The 22,792-nt window shown below is 42.1% G+C and overlaps 1 protein-coding gene across 9 annotated transcripts; it reads left to right on the top strand.

Annotated features, from left to right (window-relative positions):
• Positions 1–742: 742 nt before the first annotated feature.
• LETM2 (leucine zipper and EF-hand containing transmembrane protein 2) lies at positions 743–22,434 on the top strand. Of its 9 annotated transcripts, none has more exons than XM_036455228.2 (11): positions 751–995; positions 3,125–3,205; positions 4,631–5,084; positions 5,710–5,853; positions 11,648–11,788; positions 13,521–13,721; positions 15,226–15,345; positions 17,917–18,030; positions 19,826–19,918; positions 20,226–20,327; positions 21,084–22,434. In XM_036455228.2, exons 2-11 carry the CDS (start codon positions 3,159–3,161, stop codon positions 21,126–21,128), a joined length of 1,461 nt encoding a protein of 486 aa, XP_036311121.1. In that variant the 5' UTR covers positions 751–995; positions 3,125–3,158; the 3' UTR covers positions 21,129–22,434. The 9 variants fall into 9 exon arrangements, with proteins under 9 accessions (XP_045444832.1, XP_045444829.1, XP_036311121.1 ...); XM_045588872.1 differs by having other exon boundaries at positions 751–1,450; XM_036455232.2 differs by having other exon boundaries at positions 754–995; positions 4,702–5,084.
• Positions 22,435–22,792: the final 358 nt, after the last annotated feature.

Here is a 22,792-nt window from a genome sequence, read left to right as displayed (position 1 = left end):
CCCCTGAGATTTAATATCCGTCATCTTTCATTTTTCAAATGTGCAGCCCAGATGACACATGTCAGCCAACATGTTAAGAGAAGTGTTCTCCGTGAGGAAGGTATTCCTTGCTGTCTTGTGTTAGTCAGCCATAAAAATGTTTTCTTCCTTCTAGAGCCAGATAAAATCGGTGGGTAGAGATAACCAGGGAACGAGAACATTTCTAGATCTTTCACTTCCCCAAAATGGCTCAGTTGCTCATCCTAGAAACTAAAGTGTCCCCCCACACCCCCAACCTTCACAGCTACTATAGTATCTATTTGAAATATTATGAGATTTTTAAATAAAATACTGAGCAGAAAAAACCGGTGAAGAGAACCTTTATAATGCATCTTGAGATTACACAGCACTGCAGTCTTGGTCCAGAGGGATGTCTTCTTTACCATTCCCGCCCTTTCTGCCACTCCCTCTTTCCACTGCTTCCTCCCCCCGCAATTGCGCAGTTGGAGGGGGTGGGGGAAAAAGGAAGGAAAAACCCAAAAGTGATGTAACTCATGATTCCAAGAAGGTTACCATGGCGACTATCGGGCCTATTGCGCTCTCCGGAGGCTAAGAGCTACTTTAACACAGCTTTCAAGCGAAGGCTTTCGGGCTGGTCCACGAACCTAGAGAGACTGGGGACAGAGAGGAAAATGCAGGTCTTGCTTTCCTCCCACCCCTGAACACAGAGCCTCCTTACACTACACCCCACAGGGACGTCAGTCCGGTCGCCCGGAGGGAAAACTGGGCTTCGCAGCCTCCCTCCGGGAATGCCACCGCGGAGGGCACGCCCGCTCCGCAGAACCCGAGCGCCCATTGGTGGGCGATGTCGTCACTCCTGGTGACGTCAGCGCCAGGAAAGGGGAGGAGCCATAGAGACGGCCGCGGGCCCGTCTAGCTTGGGGCGCCGGGGCGGGGGCCTCGGGAAGGGGCTGGAGGACTGAGCGGCCGGCCGTTCGCGGGAGCCGGCCCAGGAGGTAGGGGTGGGCCGGCCACATCCGCGGGCAGGGACCCGGCGGACCGCGCCCGCCTTTTCCCGGCGGAGCCCGCTCCCCCGGCTTCTGGTGTGTCCCCCACCGGCGCCCAGTGTGTCCCCGACCGCTTCCAGGTGCCCAGCGCGCTCTCCGCGCCCCCTGGCCCGCCCAACAGCCTCGGAGCTCAGTCTCCGCGCCCCCTCTTTCGTGCTTCACTTCCTCCCTTCTCTTCGGTACCCCGTGTCCTGCTTCTCGTCTGCCTCCCATAAACCCGGATCGCCGGCCTGCACCACGCCCGCACCAAATACACTCCAGAAGAAACACTGCAGACCCCGCCGCACCAGACACAGCCCGTCCACACCACGCGCGCCAGAGCCACCGGCAGAGGGAGGCGAGGGCGCAGGGTGCCCAGATCCCCCAGAGCCGGAAGACGAGGGAGGCGGCGGCTGCGGCTCCGGGTGCGGGCGTGGGCGGGGCATGGGCGCGGGCGGGGCTCCGGCCGCCTGGGAAGTGGTTGCCCGCAGCGCTGAGCCGGGTTTCCCTGGGCCCCCCGGATGGGGTCTGGGCTCCCTCCCGCAGGAGGACGCCCGTGCTTAGTCTGGGTTAGGGTGTTTCAAAGTATGATTTGAACCCTTGAGCAAAGATGTCTGTCCTGTGGTTGAGGTTTCCGTCCACGAAAGACCCTGGTACTTTTCCCCCAGCTGCAGAAAAGCAGAGCTGATGCTAAGACAGATACTAAGGCTCCTTGCTGCCTGCCCTTGGCTGGAAAGCGCCACAGGAAGGAGGAAGGTTTCTGTGAAGCGTTTTTCAAGGTAGAAAGCTCTGCGGAGAATCACTAGCGCAGGAAACCGGTTTACCTCCACTTGAACTATTAGGTACCATGTACATCTGCACTGCTTTCAATCTTTTAAAAAAAAAATTCGTTTTATTTATTTAATATATATTTTTATTGATTTCAGAAAGGAAGGGAGAAGGGGAGAGGGAAACATCAATGATGAGAGAGAATCATTGATTTGCTGCCTCTGCGCGCCCCCCCACTGGGGATTGAGCCTACACTACACGGGGCATGTGCTCTGTCCTGGAACCTCCTGGTTCATAGGTCTGCTCAACCCCTGAGCCATTGGTGGTGGGAAGGGCAATAATCTATACTAATAAAAGGGTAATATACTAATTAGACCAGTAAACCTTCCAGATGTCCTTCCTACTTCAGGACAAAGCCATGGTGGCAGGCCAAGGCAGAGGTAGTTAGGGGCGATCAGCAGGCTGGGGCAGTGCGTGTGTGTGTGTGTGTGTGTGTGTGTGTGTGTGTATGTGTGTGTGTGTGATCAAGCTGGGGGGCAGTTAAAGGCAAGCAGGCTGGTGTGGGGGCGGGGGCAGCTGGGGGCAATCAGGCTGGCAAGAAGGGGGTACTTGGGGGTCGAGCAGGCCAGTTACAGAGTGGTTAGGGGCAATCAAGCAGGCAGGCGGGTGAGCCAGCAGTTCAGGATTATGAGAGGGATGTCTGACTGCCACAGGGATCGGGCCTAAACTGCTATTTGGACATCCCCCAAGGGGTCCCAAATTGGAGAGGGTGCAGGCTGGGTTGAGGATCACCCCCCACCATGCACAAATTTCATGCACCAGGCCACTAGTTTGTTTTATATTTAAAAATATTGGCTCAGTGGATAGAGTGTCAGCCTGTAAACTGAAGTGTCCCTGGTTTGATTCCAGCACGTGCCTGGGTTGTGGGCTCAGTCCCCGGTGGGGGGCATGCAGAAGGCAGCCAATCGCTGATTCTCATCATTGATGTTCCTGTCTCTCCTTCTCCCTTACTCTCTGAAATCAATAAAGAAACATATTTTTTTTTTTTTAAAGAAAAATATGTTTTTACTGAGAGAGAGAGAGAAAGAAACCTTGATGTGAGGTTGCCTCCCCCATGCCTGGACCCCTGACCAGGAATCCATCCGTGACTTTTCTGTGTACAGGAGGACTGCTCAACCAGCTGACCCACACTGGCCAGGGCAGTACTTTACACCTTGAATAGAATATGCAAATATTTTACCCTTGTAGTAGTTAAAAACACTTAAATCCTGATGCCTTTACAATTGATGTTTTTTCAAATACTGAATTGTTTACTTACTCCTTCTGCCTAGGTCCTTATGTTGACTAGTTGAAACAAATATAAATATGGCTGTCTACTGTTATAATAAAGTCTTAGTTTTTGCCCGAACAAGGTAAGTCTTGGAATTTCTCTCCTGTCTCCAATATTAATGTGAACTTCATTCTTCTAGATGGAAAAGTATATATAAAAGGATAGGCTTAGTACACAGTTAAAGACTTGTTGTTTTTAACTGTGTTGGTTTTTAGGAAGCTGGTATTTTAATGTATTTAAACTTATCCCAAATTTTCAATATGCTTTAGAACTCAGGTGAGTCATTTTGTAGCTGTGTGGTACAGGTAAGATAGAAGATGTAATGGTTTTAGAATGTCATTGATGAATATTACATGAGGCCTTTACATATGAAAAGGAGTCAAATGATTGTCAAACAAGCCAGTCCTAGGGCCTATACCTGCCCCAACAAGATCTGTTATCACTTATTTATTACAAAGAATATTCACCAAGAACTTACTGTGTGCTGGATACATTGGACATATTCCCTTTTAGCCATTCAGAAAGTGTTAAATCTTGGCATGCTTCAAAAACAAAGAATGGAAAAAGCCATCTCTTGGCCAAAAGAAGTCTCTTTGCCAGGAATTTTCTTTGCCTAGATCATCTTATTTTAATTTTTAAAACAGTCTGATGTGCTAGTCTAACTGAAGACTGTACGCTATGGCAAAAGTAGAATGTAGAGATCCCTGACTGGCGTGCCCAATTCTAGTTCTTTTTTTTTTTTTTTAATACTTTATTGATTTTTTTTACAGAGAAGGAAGAGAGATGGATAGAGTGTTAGAAACATCGATGAAAAAGAAACATCGATCAGCTGCCTCCTGCACCCTACTGGGGTTGTGCCTGCAACCAAGAAACATGCCCTTGACCAGAATCGAACCTGGGACCCTTCAGTCCACAGGCTGATTTTCTATCCACTGAGCCAAACCATTTAGTGCCCCAATTCTAGTTTTTATTACTAAGGTTCTTCAGGAATCTTAGGTGAAGGCCATTTGGGTTGTAAATGTCTCTCACTTGAGGGAATCTATGGGCAGTACATAGACAAGGCAATCTTATGTGATTGGTTAACCCCCAAAAGGACCTTGGACAGCTTTGTTCAAATAACATTCCTATTGTCAGTAGAGTAGATGACAGCATAAGTCTTCCACCTGTTTTCTGGTAGTAGAAAGAGAAAGAACTTTCAAATATAACCCCTAGTGGGAAACTATTTGCTATTAGATTTTTAAATAAATAGGTTTTCTAACTTCTACTATAGCAATTATTCTTGGAATGAACTTACTAATATTTCTTGTAGAGTATATTATTCTACCATAAAGGTTACTGTTCTTCAACTGGGGTAAAAAGCTATTTCATTCACTAATGGACATACATCATTTGCTTAAAAATACAGGCTTTAAAACTACGTATTTTGACCAGATATAGTATCTATTTCTTTAACTTTAAATTTGTAATCATTTGTGCTCAACTCAGAGGATGTTGCTCTTTATTCCAGATTCCCTAGCCATTTTGTACATCCCACCTGCTCTTCTTGTTTCCCATCACTTGCATTTCTTCACTTGCCAGATTCCCATTTAAATAAAACATTTGTGAAGAACTATGGAAGCAGGAAGTACTCCTATCCTAGTCAGTCAGGCAATAAAGGACATCACTTACCAACTAGGATAACACAAAAGCTACACACATCAACTTGCTGGCTACAAAAGGTCCCTGATGGACCTCAGCTGGAGCAAACCCCCCCAAAACCACAGGAGACAAGCTCTCAGCCCACAAAAGAAACTGGTATGGAGACGAAGGAAGAAAAGCAATCTTATGGACAAAGAATTATGGGTGAACTTAAACATTATTACAATGGATTCTATTTTCTTTGGCTTGACACCAAAGTTGCTGTCAAAATGATTTGGAGGCTGTTGCGTGGACATGCGCTGACCAGACGAGACAGACGAAAGGTAGGCAAGAATCATATTAAAAAAAAAAAGTAAAGTTAAAATGAACTATTTAGGAACCAAGTTTTAAACTCAATTTAAAATTCATTAAAAAAAAATCCCAAAGTAGGGATGGTAACTGATGATAAAGATTGGGAATATCTGAGTTTCTTACTTGTCTGCTATTGACTTACTGTACAACTGTAGGCAAAATTTTTAAATTTGTATATATTTGCCTATAGAATGGTTATAATTATATTTTCTAATCTCTTCAAGGTGTTGAGAGGCTGCAGGTTCGATCTGTGCACCTGAAATACAAACTGTTGTTAATATATTAAGTATATGCATTAAAAAACAATTTTAACAGATACTATGTTATTAAAGTCCAGACCCCTAAATTAGATGAAAGCTATAAGATACCAATAATATATTTTGATTGTTACAGATTTCCTTGAGGATATCCCTTAAATGTTACTTCAGAGCTATGATAAAGAGGAAAATCCCACCTTCCCATTTTATAAACAGCTGCAGACTTTCAGAGCCAAAGCAGCCTTTTTAGTTTCAGGGGTTTCTGTTCTGTTTTTTTTATTGTTTTTGTTTTTGGCACATTTTAAAATAATGAATATTGCATATGCATTTAATTCTTTAGCTATTGAGGACTTGTGTTGATTTCTTCCGCTTGGTTCCATTTATGGTGTTCATAATTGTACCCTTCATGGAATTCTTAATACCAGTGTTTCTGAAATTCTTCCCAGAGATGTTGCCATCAACTTTTGAAAGTGAATCCAAAAAGGTACGTAGGATTTTTTAACTTTTAAAAAAATCAATAGGCTTGCCTTAGTGTTTTTTCTTTCTTGGATCGTGCTTTTGGTGTTGTATCTAAAAACTTGCCAAATCCAAGGTCATCTAAGATTTTCTCCTAGTAGGTGTTTTACAGTTTTGAGTCTATGATCCATGTTGGGTTAATTTACTTCATTTTTTTTTTTTTTTTTTTCCCTGAGGAAAGTTGTTAACACCTTTACTGCTTTGGGGTGAAGCAGCCACTTCCTCTGCACCATCACAGGTTTCTGGCTATGCAGGATGGTCTGCCCGGCGGGTGGCCGCCTTGCCAGATCTGCAGATCTAGGCAGTACATGCTCCTGCATCATGTACCAGATGCTGCTTGGCACTGGGTGCTCTTGTTGATGGTGGTCCACAGGTAGGTAGCCGGCCTTTGCTGGCCGAATCTCCGCCTCAGAATGACCACCACACCCTTACCATGGGCCTGCTGACTCCACATCCACTGTCTTACTGTGAATCAGCCCGTTGTTGTGGAAGGAGTTGTGGGCCTTCAGACTGTTGGGTTTCCAGCTGTCTGTCTGCTTGTTCCACTTGATCAGGAAGCTGGAGCAGTTCCCTGCACCATCCATTGCAGGTGGGCAGACCTTGTGGCAGCTCATCTTGGCCAAAGACAGAGGTGTAACTTCAGTGTCAAGAGTCTTTTCTTTTCTTTCTTTCTTTCTTTCTTTCTTTCTTTCTTTCTTTCTTTCTTTCTTTCTTTCTTTCTTTCTTTCTTTCTTTCTTTCTTTCTTTCTTTCTTTCTTTTTACGTGTGCTACTCTTCTCCATTGAACTTTAATTTGTTTTTAACTGTTGAAAAATAAAGAAGCCCTAGTCAATTTGACTCAGTGATTAAAGTATCCACCTGTGGACTGAAGGAGCATGGGTTCAATTCCGGTCAAGGGCACTTACCTTGGTTGCTGGCTTGATTCTGGCCTGGTCTGAGCACGTGCCGGAGGCAACCAACCGATGTGAGATTTCCTACCTTCTACTCTCTACAAATCAGTGGAAAAATATCCTCAGCTGAGAATTAACAAACAAGCAAACAATCATAAAGCAAACATAAACCACTGTTATTTCAGTGACTGGTTGAATGGCAGGCATGATTGATTCAGTCGAACAGACCCTTCAGTGCTTTTGAATAGTCTCTGAGAAGAGGGTGTCCTCATTTGATGGTCACTGGGAAGGCGATGAGCTAGAAAACAGAGGCAGCTCCTTTGTTCTCTTTATTCTGTGCCACTCTACTAGACAGTGGTATGAAGATCTGAACACAGTACTAAGGGGACAAACAGGACAACTTTTAAATCGGACTGGGAAATGTTTGACAGAAGAGGTACCTGTAGGACCCAATGTTGGAAAAGTGTTCTGGATAGGAAGAATAGTTTGACATAGTGCAGACCACTGATTGGTTGTTTATGGTTGGAATACAAGAGGATCAATGGTAGACAAGACAAGGGTTTTATGTTGGATCAGGTTGGTCAGCATCTACCACCCTATGAAATTCAGACTTTACCTTAGGTGGTTAGTGATGGAAGGTAAATTTCGGCAGGTGGTGGGTAACATGATTATTAGGTCTGTGTTTTAGAAAAATAATTTTGCTGGCAGAAAGGATTGAAGAGAGCGGAGCCAAGGGGGAGGGTGGTCAGGGGAAGGGAATCAGCTAGAATGCTATTGTAATAGTAAGAGAGAGGACCAAGCCTAAATTATGAACATGGCATTAGAAACAAAAACTTGAAGGTAGATTTGATGGACAATGAAAGCATAGAATCAAATTGCAATATATTACTGCTTGGCAGTGATTTAATGTACTTATATTAAAAGTATAATAATTAGGATCTAGAATTAATACCATTGGTTTCTAAGGAAAGTGTTAGTGAATGTGGGAAGATGGGGAGGTGGGGGAGAGATAGAAGTGATTTATCTAAATATTCCTCTTATCTCAACACTATTTATTCCTGAACATACATATATACACATCATGGACACAGTCCTAGAAAATTATTTCTTGTTTTCTTTGTTCCAAGCAAACAAGAGTGCTAGCTTTCTATTTATATCGGAGCACAGTACCATGCATTTCTCTTTCATAGTACTTCTCAATTATACTTTTACATCCATTTGTGGAGTTACTAGTTTATCTTTAGTCACTGTTTGTCTCTCCCATTAGAATAGAAGTTCCATAACTGATTTTACTCATTTTTTCTCTAGCACATAGTAGATGCTCAATAAGTGGGCAGATGGATGTGTACTTAAAAATATTTTTTTATTGATTTCAAAGAGGAAGGGAGAGAGAGAGAGAAAGATAGAAACATCAATGATAAAAGAGAATCATTGATTGACTACCTTCTGCACACCCCACACTGGGGATTGAGCTCACAACCCAGGCATGTGCCCTGATCAGGAATTGAATCATGACCTCCTTGTTCATAGATCAATTCTCTTTATGGATATGTATATGGATATGGATACAATTGAGTGTAATGGATGTCTAAAAATGGTATTGACTAATGTAATGACTAATCAAGGTATTTCCATTGTGTGAGTTTTTGGCTGAGTCCCTTAAGATCTTTCTAAAAAACAAAGATTGCCATAATTGGGTGATCATTAGAATCTCTTGGGCAACTAAAAAAAAATATGTATATATAAGATATATATTCCTGCTCAGTACTGCCCTGAATCCTGACCATGGTTATTTTGAAAATGCCACTACATTGCATTTCTTTTAAAAAATATTTTTATTGATTTCAGAGAGGAAGGGGGAGATAGAAGCATCAATGGTGAGAGAGAATCATTAATTGGCTGCCTTCTGCATGCCGCATACTGGGGACTGAGCCTGCAACCCAGGCAAGTGCCCTGACTGGGAATTAAATCATAGCCTCCTGGTTCATAGGTCAACATTCAACCACTGAGCCATGCTGCCTTGGCCACACTGCATTTCTGATGATGAACAAGGATTTAGAAATAATGGTCAATATAGTTTCTTAAGAGTGTACACTCATTTCTCTTCTGTATAGTGCTTGGTTCATATCTATTATAGCACTTAACCCATAAATTGTGTTTGTTTTACATTACTTAAACTATAAGCTACTTTAGGGTAGAGTTAATTATTTAGTTTTCTTTGTTTATGGCTCAAGCAAACTCCAGGGCCATTCAGACCAGTGGTTTGTTCAACTAGAAGTCTAGATTGTTTACACCAGATTAAGAAACAGTATCTTATTTATGTGTTTATTTTATTATTATCCTATACTAGAGACCCAGTGCATGAAATTCATGCTCTGGAACAGGGAGGGGTGTGTGTCCATCAGCCCAGCCTGTACCCTTTCTAATCTGGGACCCCTTGAGGGATGTCTGACTGCCCGTTTAGGCCTGATCTCACAATCCAAGACTGCTGGCTCCCAACTACTTGCCTGCCTTATTGACCCTAACTACTTCTGCCTGCCAACCTGATCATCGCCTAACCCTTCACTTGCCAGCCTGATCAATGTGTAACTGCTCCCCTGACAGCCCAGTAACTCCTAACTGCCCTCCCTTGCCAGCCTGGTCGCCGCTAACTGCCCTCCCCTGCTGGCCTGGTCCCCCTCAACTGCCCTCCCCTGCAGGCCTAGTCTCTCCCAACTGCCTTCCCTTGCTGGCCATCTTGTGGCGGCCATCTTGTGTCCACGTGGGGGCAGCCACCTTTGACCGCTTAGGGGCGGCCATCTTGTGTATTGGCGTGATGGTCAATTTGCATATTACCTCTTTATTACCCTATCTAATAAAAGAGTAATATGTAAATTGACCATCACTCCAACATTGCAGGGGAGGACAGTTAGGGAGGATTCAGGTCTGCAGAGGAGGGCAGTTGTGGGGGACTAGGCCTGCAGGGGAAGGCAGTTGTGGGGACCAGGCCTGCAGGGGAGGGCAGTTGTGGGGAACCAGGCCTGTAGGGGAAGACATTTGGGGGGGGCAGGCTGGCAAGGGAGGGCAGTTAGGGGCAATTGGACCAGCAGGGAGAGGTTAGGCGTTGATCAGGCTGTCATGGGAGTGGTTAGAGCACATGTGTCAAACACAAGGCCCACGGGCCAAATCCGTCCTGCCAGGCCTTGCAATGTGGCCCGCACGGCGCTGTCATCACTGCACTCCGCTGCGTTTCCATCACAATGACAGTTTATGACTGTTCAGTAAACCATTCGGCTCGCGATTTAGGCTGGATTTTAGATTTTGGCCCCTTCTCTGATTGAGTTCGACACCCCTAGGTTAGAGGATGATCAGGCTGGGAATGATCAGAAGCTGTTAGGGGCAGTCGATCAGGCAGGCAGGTGAGTGGTTGGGAGCCAGCATTACTGGATTGTGAGAGGGCAGTTGGACACCCCTTGAGGGGTCCCAGATTTGAGAGGGTGCAGGCTAAGCTGAGGGACACCCCTCTCCCCCATGCATAAATTTTGTGCATCAGGTCTCCAGTTTAAAAAAATAAATAAATTAATTAAAAAATATATATATATATTAGGTATCAAATTTATTTATTTATTTATTTATTTTTTAAATCAATCTTTATTGTTCATATTATTACAAAAGTTCCTCATTCCCCCCCCCCCCCCAACCAGGTTCCCACCCCATCCTCTGCCCTTTCCACACACCCCCATTGTCCTCATCCACAGGTGCACAGTTTATGTTCAGTCTCTTCCCGCATCCACCACTCCTCTTTTCCCCGAGAATTGTCAGTCCACTCTACTTTTAAATATATTTTTATTAATTTCAGAGATGAAGGGAGAGAGGGATAGAAACATCAATGATGAAAGAGAAACATTGGTTGGATGCTTTCTGAATGCCCCTTCTGGGGATCAAGCCCACAACCCCGGCATGTGTCCTTGACCAGAATTGAACCCAGGACTCTTCAGGTGGAGGCTCTATCTACAGAGCCAAACCAGCTAAAGCAAGAAATAGTATCTCATAAGTAATTCAGACAATGCAAGTGTCTGTCAATAGACAAGTGGATTAAAAAGCTGTAGTGCTGGTACATACATACAATGGACTATTACTCAGCCTTAAAAAAGAATGCAGTGTTACTATTTGTGACAGCATGGGTGGACCTTGAGGGTATTGAGCTAAGTGAAATAAGTCAGGCAGAGAATGACAAATACCATATGATTTCACTTACATTTAAATCTAAAGAGCAAAATAAATGATTAAACCAAACAGAAACAGACCCATAGATGCGGAGAACAGATTGCTGGTTGCCAGAGGGGAGAGAGGTTGGGGGTTGGGTGAAAAAGGTGAAAGGAGTATTACTAATTGGTTATTACAGAATAATCATGGGATGAAAGTATAGCATAGGGAATATAATTAATAATATTGTAATAACTATTTTGGTGTGAGGTGGGTGTTTGAAATATCGGGAAGATTGTGTAATATATATAATTGTCTAACCACTATACTGTACATATGAAATTAATACAAAATAGTGTTGACCATTTACTGTAGTTTAAAAATAAGATGTAAAAAAGGAAATAGTATCTCATTCTAAATAATGACAACGTCTACAATTGAGGGGACATTTTTTATCTATCAAATATTTATGATCATTGTATTAGCAATAAATAAAGGGTAAAATTAACAGAGACTACTTTTTATTTGCTCTGGTTCTCACAGAAAACATTCAATTAGGTTTGAGAATAATATTGATACATGAAATAGGGATGAACAAGAACAAGGTAACAGTTCTTTTTCTTGCATCTTTATCTACCAAGTTGTAATCATGAAGGACTGATTAAGTTTTCCTCTTCTATTATTAAGGAAGAAAAACAGAGAAAGAAAATGGCTGCAAAGTTGCAACTAGCAAGATTTCTTCAAGAAACAATTTCAGAAATGCCAAAGAGGAACAGGAGCAAGCTGGGAGAGGCATCTATGCAGCAGTTCTCATCCTATGTCAAAAAGGTGTCAGTCTTTGATAATATAGGGTCTAGTAATACTTAATGTCGTTTTTTAACATTCGTTTAAAATCTTGCTTGGCGTTGACTTGTATTGACATAACCTTCAAACACGTGGTATCTACAGAACGTGTGAAGTGCAATTAACAAGTTTTGCTTGAAAAAGTTTGTGTTTGGTTTGGTTTTTGTTGCAAAACTAGGGCTAAGAAGATGGCAGATGAAGAGCATATTCGGCACTGCATGCTTACGAGTTCCAATTAGGAAGAAAAGCAAGTGAGGCTGCAAAAAACATCTGTAGTGCTCTTGGTCAAGATGCAGTTAGCGCCAGAAAATGCCAGCGTTGGTTTGAGAAATTTCGCGAGGGAAATTTTTCGTTAGATGACAAGAGTGGTCGAGGCCGTGTGTCCAATTTTGATCAAGAAGCTCTTCAAGCTCTTTTGGTGCAAAATCCTCAAATTACCCAACAAGAGCTTGCGACAACTTTAAATTGTTCACAAAAACAATTTCCAATCAATTGCGTGCACTTGGCAAAGTTCAAAAGTTTGGAAAATGGGTTCCTCATGAGTTGACCGACAACAACCGTAATCAAAGAGTCACAATTTGCAGTTCGCTCCTCTCTCGTCAAAACCGTTTGCCGTTTTTAGAGCAAATTGTTACCGGAGATGAACAATGGGTGCTGTATGTTAATTTGAAAAGGTGGCCTCAATGGTTGGACAAAAATGAGGCTCCGCAGCCCACGCAAAATCTGACTTGCATTCGAAAAAAGTTGTTGTGTGTTTGGTGGAATTTTAAAGGAATTCTTCATTATGAACTTTTACCATCTAACCAAACCATTCCAAGTGCAGTGTATAGTGCCCAATTGGAAAGGTTAGCCCAAGCTTTAAGAGAAAAAGAACCCGCGCTGATTAATCGGAAGGGCGTAATTCTTCACCACGATAACGCACGACCGCATACTGCAAGAATCACTGCTGAAAAACTGCCAGTTGGAATGGGAAGTTCTCCCTCAACCTGCATATTCTCCTGATATTGCCCCTTCCGATTACCATTTGTTTCGTTCTTTGCAAAACTTTCCTCTTGGAAAAAAATTTAATAATGAAGAATGCCTCAAAAATGCATTGACCGAATTTTTTGCATCAAAATCACAAGAATTTTACAACAGAGGGATTAAAATGCTTCCTGAGCGTTGGGCACAAGTAGTAGAAAACATCGGCAACTATATTGTTGATTAAATTTTGTTGTATTGTTTAAATAAATTCGATTTTAAAAAGTATTAGAAAACGACACTAATTATTACTGGACCTAATAATACCAAACAACTTCTGGACTGGGAATTTTATGAAATATGCATGTTATCATGGATCTTCCAAACTGTTTACAATCTTTGAATTTGCAAATCTAAGTCGTATAGATATAAAATTGCAAATGTTTATAGTTTTGTGTTTTTTTTGTGTGTTTTTTTTCAGAAATGTCTATCTTAAAGCAGCCAATGTGCTGAAGACAATGATAGCTTCTTGGAAAGAACAGAATTAGGCAAATGTTTGAACTATTCCTGAGTTTTCAGTTGATTTAGGCTGACTTCAATTTCTTTACTTCTCTTTGTACCACAGGGCCCATTACTAGACCTAAGATAGAATCTATTAATGCTTTGGTGTGTCTTTCAAATTGTCTACTGGGAAAGTTAAATTAATCAGGAAACATATTTTAATTGTTTAATTGAGCCCATTTGTCCCACTGCCTAGGTCCAAATAGGCCACAGGCCCAGCACAAAGGAGATAGTTAGCTTTTCCAAACTGTTTGAAGATGAGCTAACCCTGAAGGACTTACATCGACCACAGCTGATTGCCCTTTGCAAACTGCTAGAAGTGCAGTATTTTGGAACCAACAATTTGCTCCGCTTTCAGCTTCTGATGAAACTGAAGTCTATAAAGGCAGATGATGAAGTAAGAGCTTAACTCTCTCTCTAGGGAATTAGCAAGGCTTTGGGAGATATCTTAGGATGGCTTTGTGATAAAGTGCAGTATCCTCTGTAGTCTGCTCATGGACCGGGTTCTAGGAAAAGGAATGGTTTTAATAACTATTACCATGACAACCTGAACCTTGATTATTCATTTTAGGAGTTACTATACTCTGACCCATTTTCTTGAGAAGGCCATTATAAGCAATTAGTAATTTGGAAGTCTTAGCTGGGACTAATCTAAAGCAGTTAGGACCCACTAGGAAGGAACGGCAGCCCAGTAGATTCCTGAGTCTTCCGCTAAGGACAGGACTCCACCCCCACACCTCTGCTCCCTCCCCGCAGAACTGGTGCCAAAGTAAATGTTCTGCTGGGTGAGCTGGATTGGTAAGAAGGGGTGGCAAGAAAGGGAGGGAAAGTAGGGCCTAGACATCTGTGAAAGAAAGGCACAATTTGGACTATAATTGCTAATTAGACTCCTTAAAAAAAAAAATGGAAAGAATCTTCCTTGAATGTGTATCAGCTGCTTTAAAGAATTCTGCCCTAGCTGGTTTGGCTCAGTGGATAGAGCATCGGCCTGTGGACTGAAGAGTTCCGGGTTCAATTCTGGTCAAGAGCACATGTTGTGGTCTCAATCCCCAGTAGGGAGCCTGCAGGAGGCAGCCAATCAGTGATTCTCATAACTGATATTTTTATCTTCCTCTTCATCTCCCTTCCTCTCTTGAAATTAAGAGATCTCACCAGCCCCATTTAGATTTCAGTTGTTTTCAGAACTTCAGAATAAACAATACTGGTCTCAGGAGTATCATAGTTTTGTGTCACACCAAGCAGAAACTGTGTTATTTACTGAGGGAGTTTTGTGGACCAGAGAGTTAAGGCCATTCCTGGGGTTTTGGTGGGCGACAGTGGGGGAAAGAATACCACTGGGACAGGCAACAGATGGTACATGGAAAGCTTTTCAAGTGAAATATTTTCTAAATGAAACTGAAAGCTGCCATGAAGGGGAAGAATAGAGGCATCACAAGTAGGCAAATGCAAATCAAGGGGGAAAATAATTACTTTGGTTGACAGAGTGTTGAGAAGTTATGTAAATATCTCTGATATTATTAACTAGAGGCCCGGCACATGAATTTGTGCACAGGTGGGGTCTGACCAGCCCTGCCCCTGATCCGGATGGGGTGTTGGGGACAGGGCCAGCTGCGGGGAGGGGCTGCAGGAGGTTGGCCAGCCAGCCCTGCCCCTGGCCAAACTCCCAGTTGAGGGGACAATTTGCATATTAGGCTTTTATAGAATACCTTTTGGCAGGATGCCCTTCATCTCAATTGCCACACCTTCCTAAGTCACCTTATTTTTATAGGTGGCTGGCCTTTGCAGCAGTCAGTATGGGCACTAAGTGTTGGAAGCATCAGATCCTGTGTTTCCCCTGACTTGTTGGAGTTAGGTGAAATTGGAACCAAAAGATCCAGCACCATTCCTTACATTTCTTTCAGGCAATTGCCAATGAAGGGGTGAGTGCTTTGAGTGTGCCAGAACTACAAGCTGCCTGTAGGGCCCGAGGGATGAGATCACTGGGTCTCACTGAGGAACAACTGACCCAACAGCTCACAGAGGCAAGTAGCAGCTTTCCTGGGCCTTTTTACTGGCTTTCTTCTCTACACTTTGAAGACTTATTTTGTGATTGCTACATTGCAAGTGAACCATTTTACCTAATTTGCTTTATTTAATTGAGCGGTGGAGATACCAAAGCAGCTAGATTTTTGGACTGAGATGAAGTTCGGTATTAGTTTTCCATGAATGCATAACAAATAATCACATTTACTGGCTTAAAACAACGCCCATTTATTTGCTCCTGGTCCTGTAGGTCAGAGGTGCAGGCTGCGTTCCTTTCTGGAGGCTGTGGGGAGACCCCACTTCCAAGCTCATTCCACTTGTTGGCTGAATTTAGCTGCAGGACCGAGGTGCTTGTTTCCTCACTGGCTGTCAGCCCTGGATTACTCAGTCCTGAAGGCCACCAGCATTCCTTAACCCCTAGGTCACCTCCATCTGCAAAGAACCTCTCATATGCCAATCTCCCACATGCTTTAAATCACAGTTCCTTTTTTTTTTTTTTATCTCTAGTTCCAGATTTAAAGGTCTCACGTGATTAGGTGAGGCCTACCAGATAATCTTTCCATTTTAAGGTTAACGGACTTGGGACCTTAATTATATCTGCAAAATCCCTTCATAGCAGCACCAAATTAGTATTTGAATGAATAACCTGGGGAAGCTGTGGGTGCATGAGGGACTGAGAATCTCGGGGCCACCTTAGAATTCTGCCTACTCCAGGTCTTGAAAGGACCTGGGCAGACGCTTTAATAAAGGCCTGCCCTGTGTGTGACTCTGTCTGGAGGTGTAGCCTTGCCTGAGGCTCACCTGGACTGCCGTCCCGGTTAGTGCCCCGAACCAATGTAAACTGTTAGCTTTGGTATCCGATGTTTAATGTTGTCCCTCAGATAACGTTTATGTTAACTAAATGTAATGCCTTTTTTTTTTTTTTCCTTCAAGTTACAAGAGAAAGTGTTTTTAGAAAGTTACAGAGGAAGTAGAAGTGAGCCGGCTGGGCTGGGTAGGCTCAGGAAACAAGTTACAGAGGCAGAAGGGCCCTTGGAGCTTAGGGGAGAGAAAGGCAAAGGGCACACCTGGGGGGTCGAGGGGAAGAGAAAGGTGTGGGTGTGCTCCCGAGGGGGAGAGTGCACCTAAATGTAATGCCTTAAAATAAAGGGGTAACTCCTATTAAGGATCCTCATTCCTATAATTGTAAAAGGTGCTATAAAGTGTACACAAGTTATTTTGGAACAGGAGCCATTGCTGGGGCTTTGAAACCATGTCAGGTTTTTCCTCTTATATGTTGGACCTGCTCTGGTTGGCAGATGGACATATTGTAGAGAGTTAGTAAAAGAAATTATTTCTTGAACAGAGTGCATTAAGTGGGTTCAACTCTCTTAATGAGTTACTTTCGTGCAGGGGTGTATCATTTTACAATCCCACTATAAGGGAGTGAAGATACTAATCCGGCCACATAATATGCAGCACTGTGAATTATTTAAAAATCCTGTGTCAGAATATGGGCATACATTTCCTAGAAAGGAAAATGAGTCAAAATGAAACATCTTAACTTCATAAGATAAAACTATGAGACTCCACATCCACTCTGGCAAAGACCAGAGTTTGAAAACATACCATGTAGGTGAGGCTGTGGAGAGGGACACTCATGTATTGTTGGTAAAAATGTCCATGGGGGTTTGGCATTATCTTTCAAATCCTAAAAATGCATTTACTTTGACCTAGCAATTTCACTTCTTGCACATGTGCAAAATGACATATTAAAAGACGATCCATTGCAGCACTGTCTGTAACAGCAAAAGATTAGAAACTGCCTAAGATTCATTACCAGGAGTATAATCAAATAAACCATGGCATTTCCATACAGTGGAATCCTTTACAGATGTTTAAAAAGGAGACAGCTCTATATCTCCTTATATGAATCAATCTGCGGGATGCAATATTTCAGTAAAAAAAAAAAAAAAAAAAAAGCAAGGACAAAAGTGTGTATCTCACCCTTTGTGTAAAGATAAAAAAAGATATATTTGTATGGACATAGGATATCTCTGGAAGGTTGTACTAGGAGTTGGTACCAGTGTTAGGAATTGCTTTAAGGGAGGGAAATAGGATAGCAAGAGGGGTAAAAGGCGGGCTTATTTTTATTGATTTCATTTGATCTTTTGAATTTTGTCTTGTGCATATATTGATCTAAAAATATATGTATTTTAAAGCGTGGCCAATCTGGTACTTGAAAACTTACATCTCATTCACATTTTAATGTTCGTTTCTTTGGTGTTAATGAGGTTGACTTATTTTTTAACGTCTACTTTATGCCCAAGAGAAGATACTTAGCTTCTTTGATCCGCAGTTGGTTTAAGAGTTTAATAAAAAGTTCTTTCTCTGACTTTGAGAGGATCTTACCAGAGGGGAGTGCGTTGCTGTCCAACTACTGGTGCCAAAGCCAGAAGAGGGACGTTCTTACCCTCATTCTGCCGTGAATTATCAGCATGAGCCTGGGGAAGCTGTAGAGCCAGGGAAGCAGATGATCCTGGGTCCCACCCAGGTCTCCCATTCTGTGATTTTCGTGTTTCATCCCCCAGTGGCAGGACCTCCACCTGAAGGAGAACGTCCCCCCTTCTCTTTTGCTCATGTCAAGAACCTTCTATCTGATAGATGTGAAGCCAAAGCCAATTGAGATCCCACCAAGTGGAGAGGTGAGTAACTGGGCTCAGAGGCCTCTCCCCGAATCTCTTATTTCCTCTTGTAGTCAGAGTAGGCATTTCTTTTGGAATTTTGGCCAACTGGCCTTAAAATCCTTTTTAAATTCCTAGAAAATATTAAAATCACTGAAACTATCTTCTGCTGTAGGGATGTTACTGCCTTTGACCCAGCTTGATTTGGTTTTACTAATAGGTGTCCAGATCATTCCTTCTCATTAACCATCTAGTCTTCAGACTGTTTTCATCACTTTCTCCTTTGAGACTGAGTGGTTCTTGTTCTATTACATCTATTTCATTTGTCCAGATTCCTATTAATTTTTAAGCAGCGAATGGCCAATGTAGAATCTAAACTTTTGGTCTTTCTACAACTTATTGTCCTAATCTTTGTTGTTGTTGCCTTTAACTCAGTAGTCTTTTTTTTTTTTTCTTTTTCTCCTTTTGGTATTTTACTGAGAACACAGGACTGGCCCAGTCACTAGAGCATCTTGCTCGGGTCCACCAGAAAGGGCCTTGCACTGTTCTACTTTGTGGCTTCTTGTCTAATCAGAACCTACATGGGTGAGAAAGGACAGGCCCTATAGAGCATGCTGCACATGTGGTTTAGTAGATTAGATGGAATATTCTGGAGTGAGGACCAACCATTTTAAATCTTTGTTATGCTGTTGACTCTTTGGACAAGCCAAGGAAAATGATATGCAGTCCAGCATGAAAAATACACTTCAGGAGACCCCATCTTGCTTTCCCTTTGCAGAGTTCCAGAGACTAATCTGGATGTGGGCTTTGTCCAGGAAGGATTCTAGGGGAACTAGGTAGGAGCAGTTTTGGAGCACAGACCTTGTTAAAAAAAAAAAAAAGGCAGGCAGGCTATTGGGTTTTTCTTCTTACTCTATCTTTGGTCTTCAAGGCAGATCAAAGTTATCTGTCATTCATTGACTGCTGGCAGGAGCAAGGAAATCTTGGAATAGCACAACGTCTCAGAGCTAAATTTGCGTTCTCAGACTTATAGTAGATGGGCAGAAACTCTTTATCCAGATGTTGTTTTCTGGAATGATTGAGAAAGACCTAGGGATTAAAGACAAAATGACAAGCTCCTAGGCATTTTATTGTTTTGCTTTTTAAAAAAGTCCAGTTTTAAAACTTCTATTCTCCATATGTAAAAATGAAAACAAGTAGCATGCTAGGCTCTATAAAAATTTAGACTTCAAATATTCTATAATTTTGGATATATGTAGCCCCTTTCCCTCCAATGTACACAAAGAAATTACTTATTTCCAAAGAGCAGTGATATATTTTTCAAATTTAATTAATATAATTCTTAAAGACAAATTAGTTAGCTATTTTGGAATGCCACTCTCTCCCTTGTTTTATAGGAATTTCTTTTAAGTAGCACCTACCATTTAAATAATTTGTATCATTAGAAGCCAGCAATGATAAATGTCAATTTTAACCATGCCATTAGAAATAGATGAGTAATTGAGAAATGGCACCTTTTTTGAGACTAGAATACCACCAGAATTGGCAAACCAGTAGCTTGTAAATGATTGAAGATTTTAAATACTAGAATTTAATTAGAATGCAACTTGTGTTCAAAACTGCAAGATAAATACTACTAAGTTGCTATTTCAGGGACATACTTCATGTTACTCATAAAAGGTATATGGGTTGGAGCAAGTTAGGGATTTAGTGGAAAGTGAATTGTTCTAGAAAGCGTTGACTACTAACTGTGGAAGTGCTTCTGAGTTTCAGGAAGAGCAGAAAGTTCATGCTTACATAACATCTCTCTCCCTAGGCTCCGAAGATAGATAGTCCTGTGGAATCACCTACTTCACCTGAATCTAAAGAGAACTTGGTGGACTTAGCACCTCAACTGAAGGGAACTAAGGTTACACCATTACTTTTCATAGGCTTAAGTTAAATATGAAAATAAGTTCATTTCTCTATTTGTAACCCTCTTAATAGAACTGATCTTCTAATGGTGTTCTTTAATAAGTAATATTTGTTGTATTACTGTTTCTAAGAAAGTTCAGCATTTGGTTATATGTAATTAGGTTCCAGATTTTGCCTCTTGAGTCCTGTGCCAGAATCTGAAATAATTGTTGCAGGTTCCTGGTAGTCATGGCAGTAGGACTATCGATCTCATGCACATTGTTTTAAAACCAGTAACCCAACTCTCAGTTCTGATGTTTAAGGATGAAAAGTTTATACAACTGCCACCAATTACATCATCACCCATACCACCATCAGCACCTATTTCATTACCTAAAGAATCCGTGACTTCTGCTAAAGAAGCTGTAAGTATTACCTAAATAAATAAATAAAGAAAACCCCTTTCCCTCTAGTTCTTTTTAAGGGCATTGAAAATCTAGAATCATAACTTGTAAAACACTGCACAGTCCTTGTTTTCTGCATAGTTCTTCCTGTCATTCAAACAGGAAGCTGTAGGCTGAATTTTAGTCATCTTATAACCACTACAGTTTTTAAAACTCAATTATCCAAAAGTGAAAAGAAAAAAAAATCAACCAATGCAATTGTGGATCAGACCTAAACATGTTAAGTCTAGAAGCTAATTACAATATAGGCAGATTCTTATTTTCCTTTGTGCCAGATGGAAATAGTTCCCATATGTTGTATATTTCACACAGGATTCATGTCAGGAGATACTAGCAGGAAAGCAATTTAAATTTTAGGAGAAATGCTTGTAAATAACAAATTACTTATCTATTTTTCCATTTGGATAAAGGAATTTGGGGCAAGAGAAAAAAAGCATAATGCAAGCAAACAGTAGAGGGGTCATGGGAGGGTTGAACTGTGTAGTGAGCGGTTCTCCTGGCTCCTGAGGACCAAAGAGCACCAGGGAAGTCAGATGGGGCAAATTGCATCGAGGCCTGATTTGCAAGTCTTTATTTTTATTACCACGTAAATTATAAACTCAGATTTGACTTTGTGGTCTGTCATTATTTTGATTAAGAAAACCAAAAGAGTAAGACCTAAAGAACTTAAACATCTAATTGTGACCAGGGGCTAACATCCTCATGTTTTGTACCTAGACGTTCCAGACCAAATCACAAGACAGCCCAGAGCAGCGCCAATAGGGAGCAGAAGGACGCCTGGAGGATGAAGCTCACGCTCTCAACTTCCTGCCCTCAGCAGTGGCATTCATAAAGGACCTCCCAGCTCAGATGGGGTCTAGTTTGAATAGAGGATCAGGGGCAGTCCTTTTGAGACCTTGTAAACACTCCAGATGATGTCAGCAGTCAGACCAAGTTCAGACCATTTAGAAAACTATAATTGCAAAACCCATTTCCTCTGTGTCATTATGTCATCCCACTAAACTTTGTGTAAAGCACCACCCCCCCCTCCACCCCATGTTGTTTTTAACAGCTTCATATTTGTGCCCATTTCCTTCCTTCAGGGGAGGAATTTTTATTTATTTATTTTTTTTGCATAATGTAATCAGCTTAGTCCTTAGACAACTCTGCCTCCTGTGACTTGGCAACCTGAGTAAAGAACTTGGAAAACTCCAAATACCATTGTAAGAGCACCTCACCAATTCTTTCAGAGTGACCCACCGGTAGGAGCAGTGCTCTGGAAACAAAGTGCTCATGAGATGGAATGGATATTCCTCAGTGCGGTCTTTCTGGATAGAAAGAAAAAAACTTCCTGGAGGATAGAATGAGGAATTAGACTGGCAACCCAAAAAGGTTTGGCTGCTGCTCGGCTGTTGCGAGACTTCCCCTCTGGGTCTGCGGGAATCTGGGAGGCTGCCATGATCCTAGCACACATGGCTTTCATTAGCCACCATTTTGCTAGGAAGCATAATTAAGGGTTTAAGACTTAACCATTTGTTTGTGCTGGGTGTGTTTTTCTGGTCTGTCTTTCACAAACGAGACTCTTTATTAGTCATAGGAGTAATTAAAGTCTGATATAATCCCCACGCTACCCTGTAACAAATATTATGTTTCAGACATTTGCTTGGTGTTTTCTGTATTGTCAAAACGGAAAAGAAAAACAACATCCTAGATTGCTGTGCAGCTGACCCACAGCCCTTTTCCCTTGGGGAGCGCTTAGGAGGGAAAAGGTATTTCGGCCTGTGGGTGATGAAATCAGATCTCTTGACTTGCTGTGAAACTGAAAGCAGTTGGATGGGAATCAGTCAAACTAAATAAAAATGCAAATATCCTTGAGGACCATCATCAGCATTTCACAGCAAGAACATGCGCTTTTTATAAGCTTCCTAAACTTCCTCCTCTCCACGAGAAGACAAGCTCCACCATGTCCTGCTAATGAACTCCGCCCTGTTCCTTGAGAAGAATGAATCCCTACTATGCAGCGTTCCATGGATCTCCCCATTGGACTAACAAGGTGATTCATAATAAATAACCCCCCCCCCCCTTTAAATGATGGATGTTAATTTTAATTAGTTCGCATTTCAAGTGTTGACTGTGGGAAAGAGATTAGCTACTTGTAGAATCCTGTTCAGGTTGAATGATTTATGTCTGCTGTTGGACTACAATCTTTCTGGCTTTCCCTACCAGCAGATTAAGAATGATTAAGTCAAGGGGCCCCTGGTCAGTGGGGTTATTAGCAGAGTGAGAAGGAGTAGGTCAAGGGGCACCTGGTCACTTTTGGCCCCAGTTGGCCTTCACCCATTTTTGCTTCATAAACAGGCATCTAAGATGCACGACACACCTATCTTCCCCTTCTTAAGGAAGTCAAGATAATTCCTTTTGTTCTCATCACTTAAAGGGCATGGCTG

This window comes from Pipistrellus kuhlii, unplaced genomic scaffold (genome assembly GCF_014108245.1).
Source record: "Pipistrellus kuhlii isolate mPipKuh1 unplaced genomic scaffold, mPipKuh1.p scaffold_m20_p_3, whole genome shotgun sequence".
Lineage (NCBI taxonomy): Eukaryota > Metazoa > Chordata > Mammalia > Chiroptera > Vespertilionidae > Pipistrellus > Pipistrellus kuhlii.
This window is presented reverse-complemented; position numbering and strand designations above follow the sequence as displayed.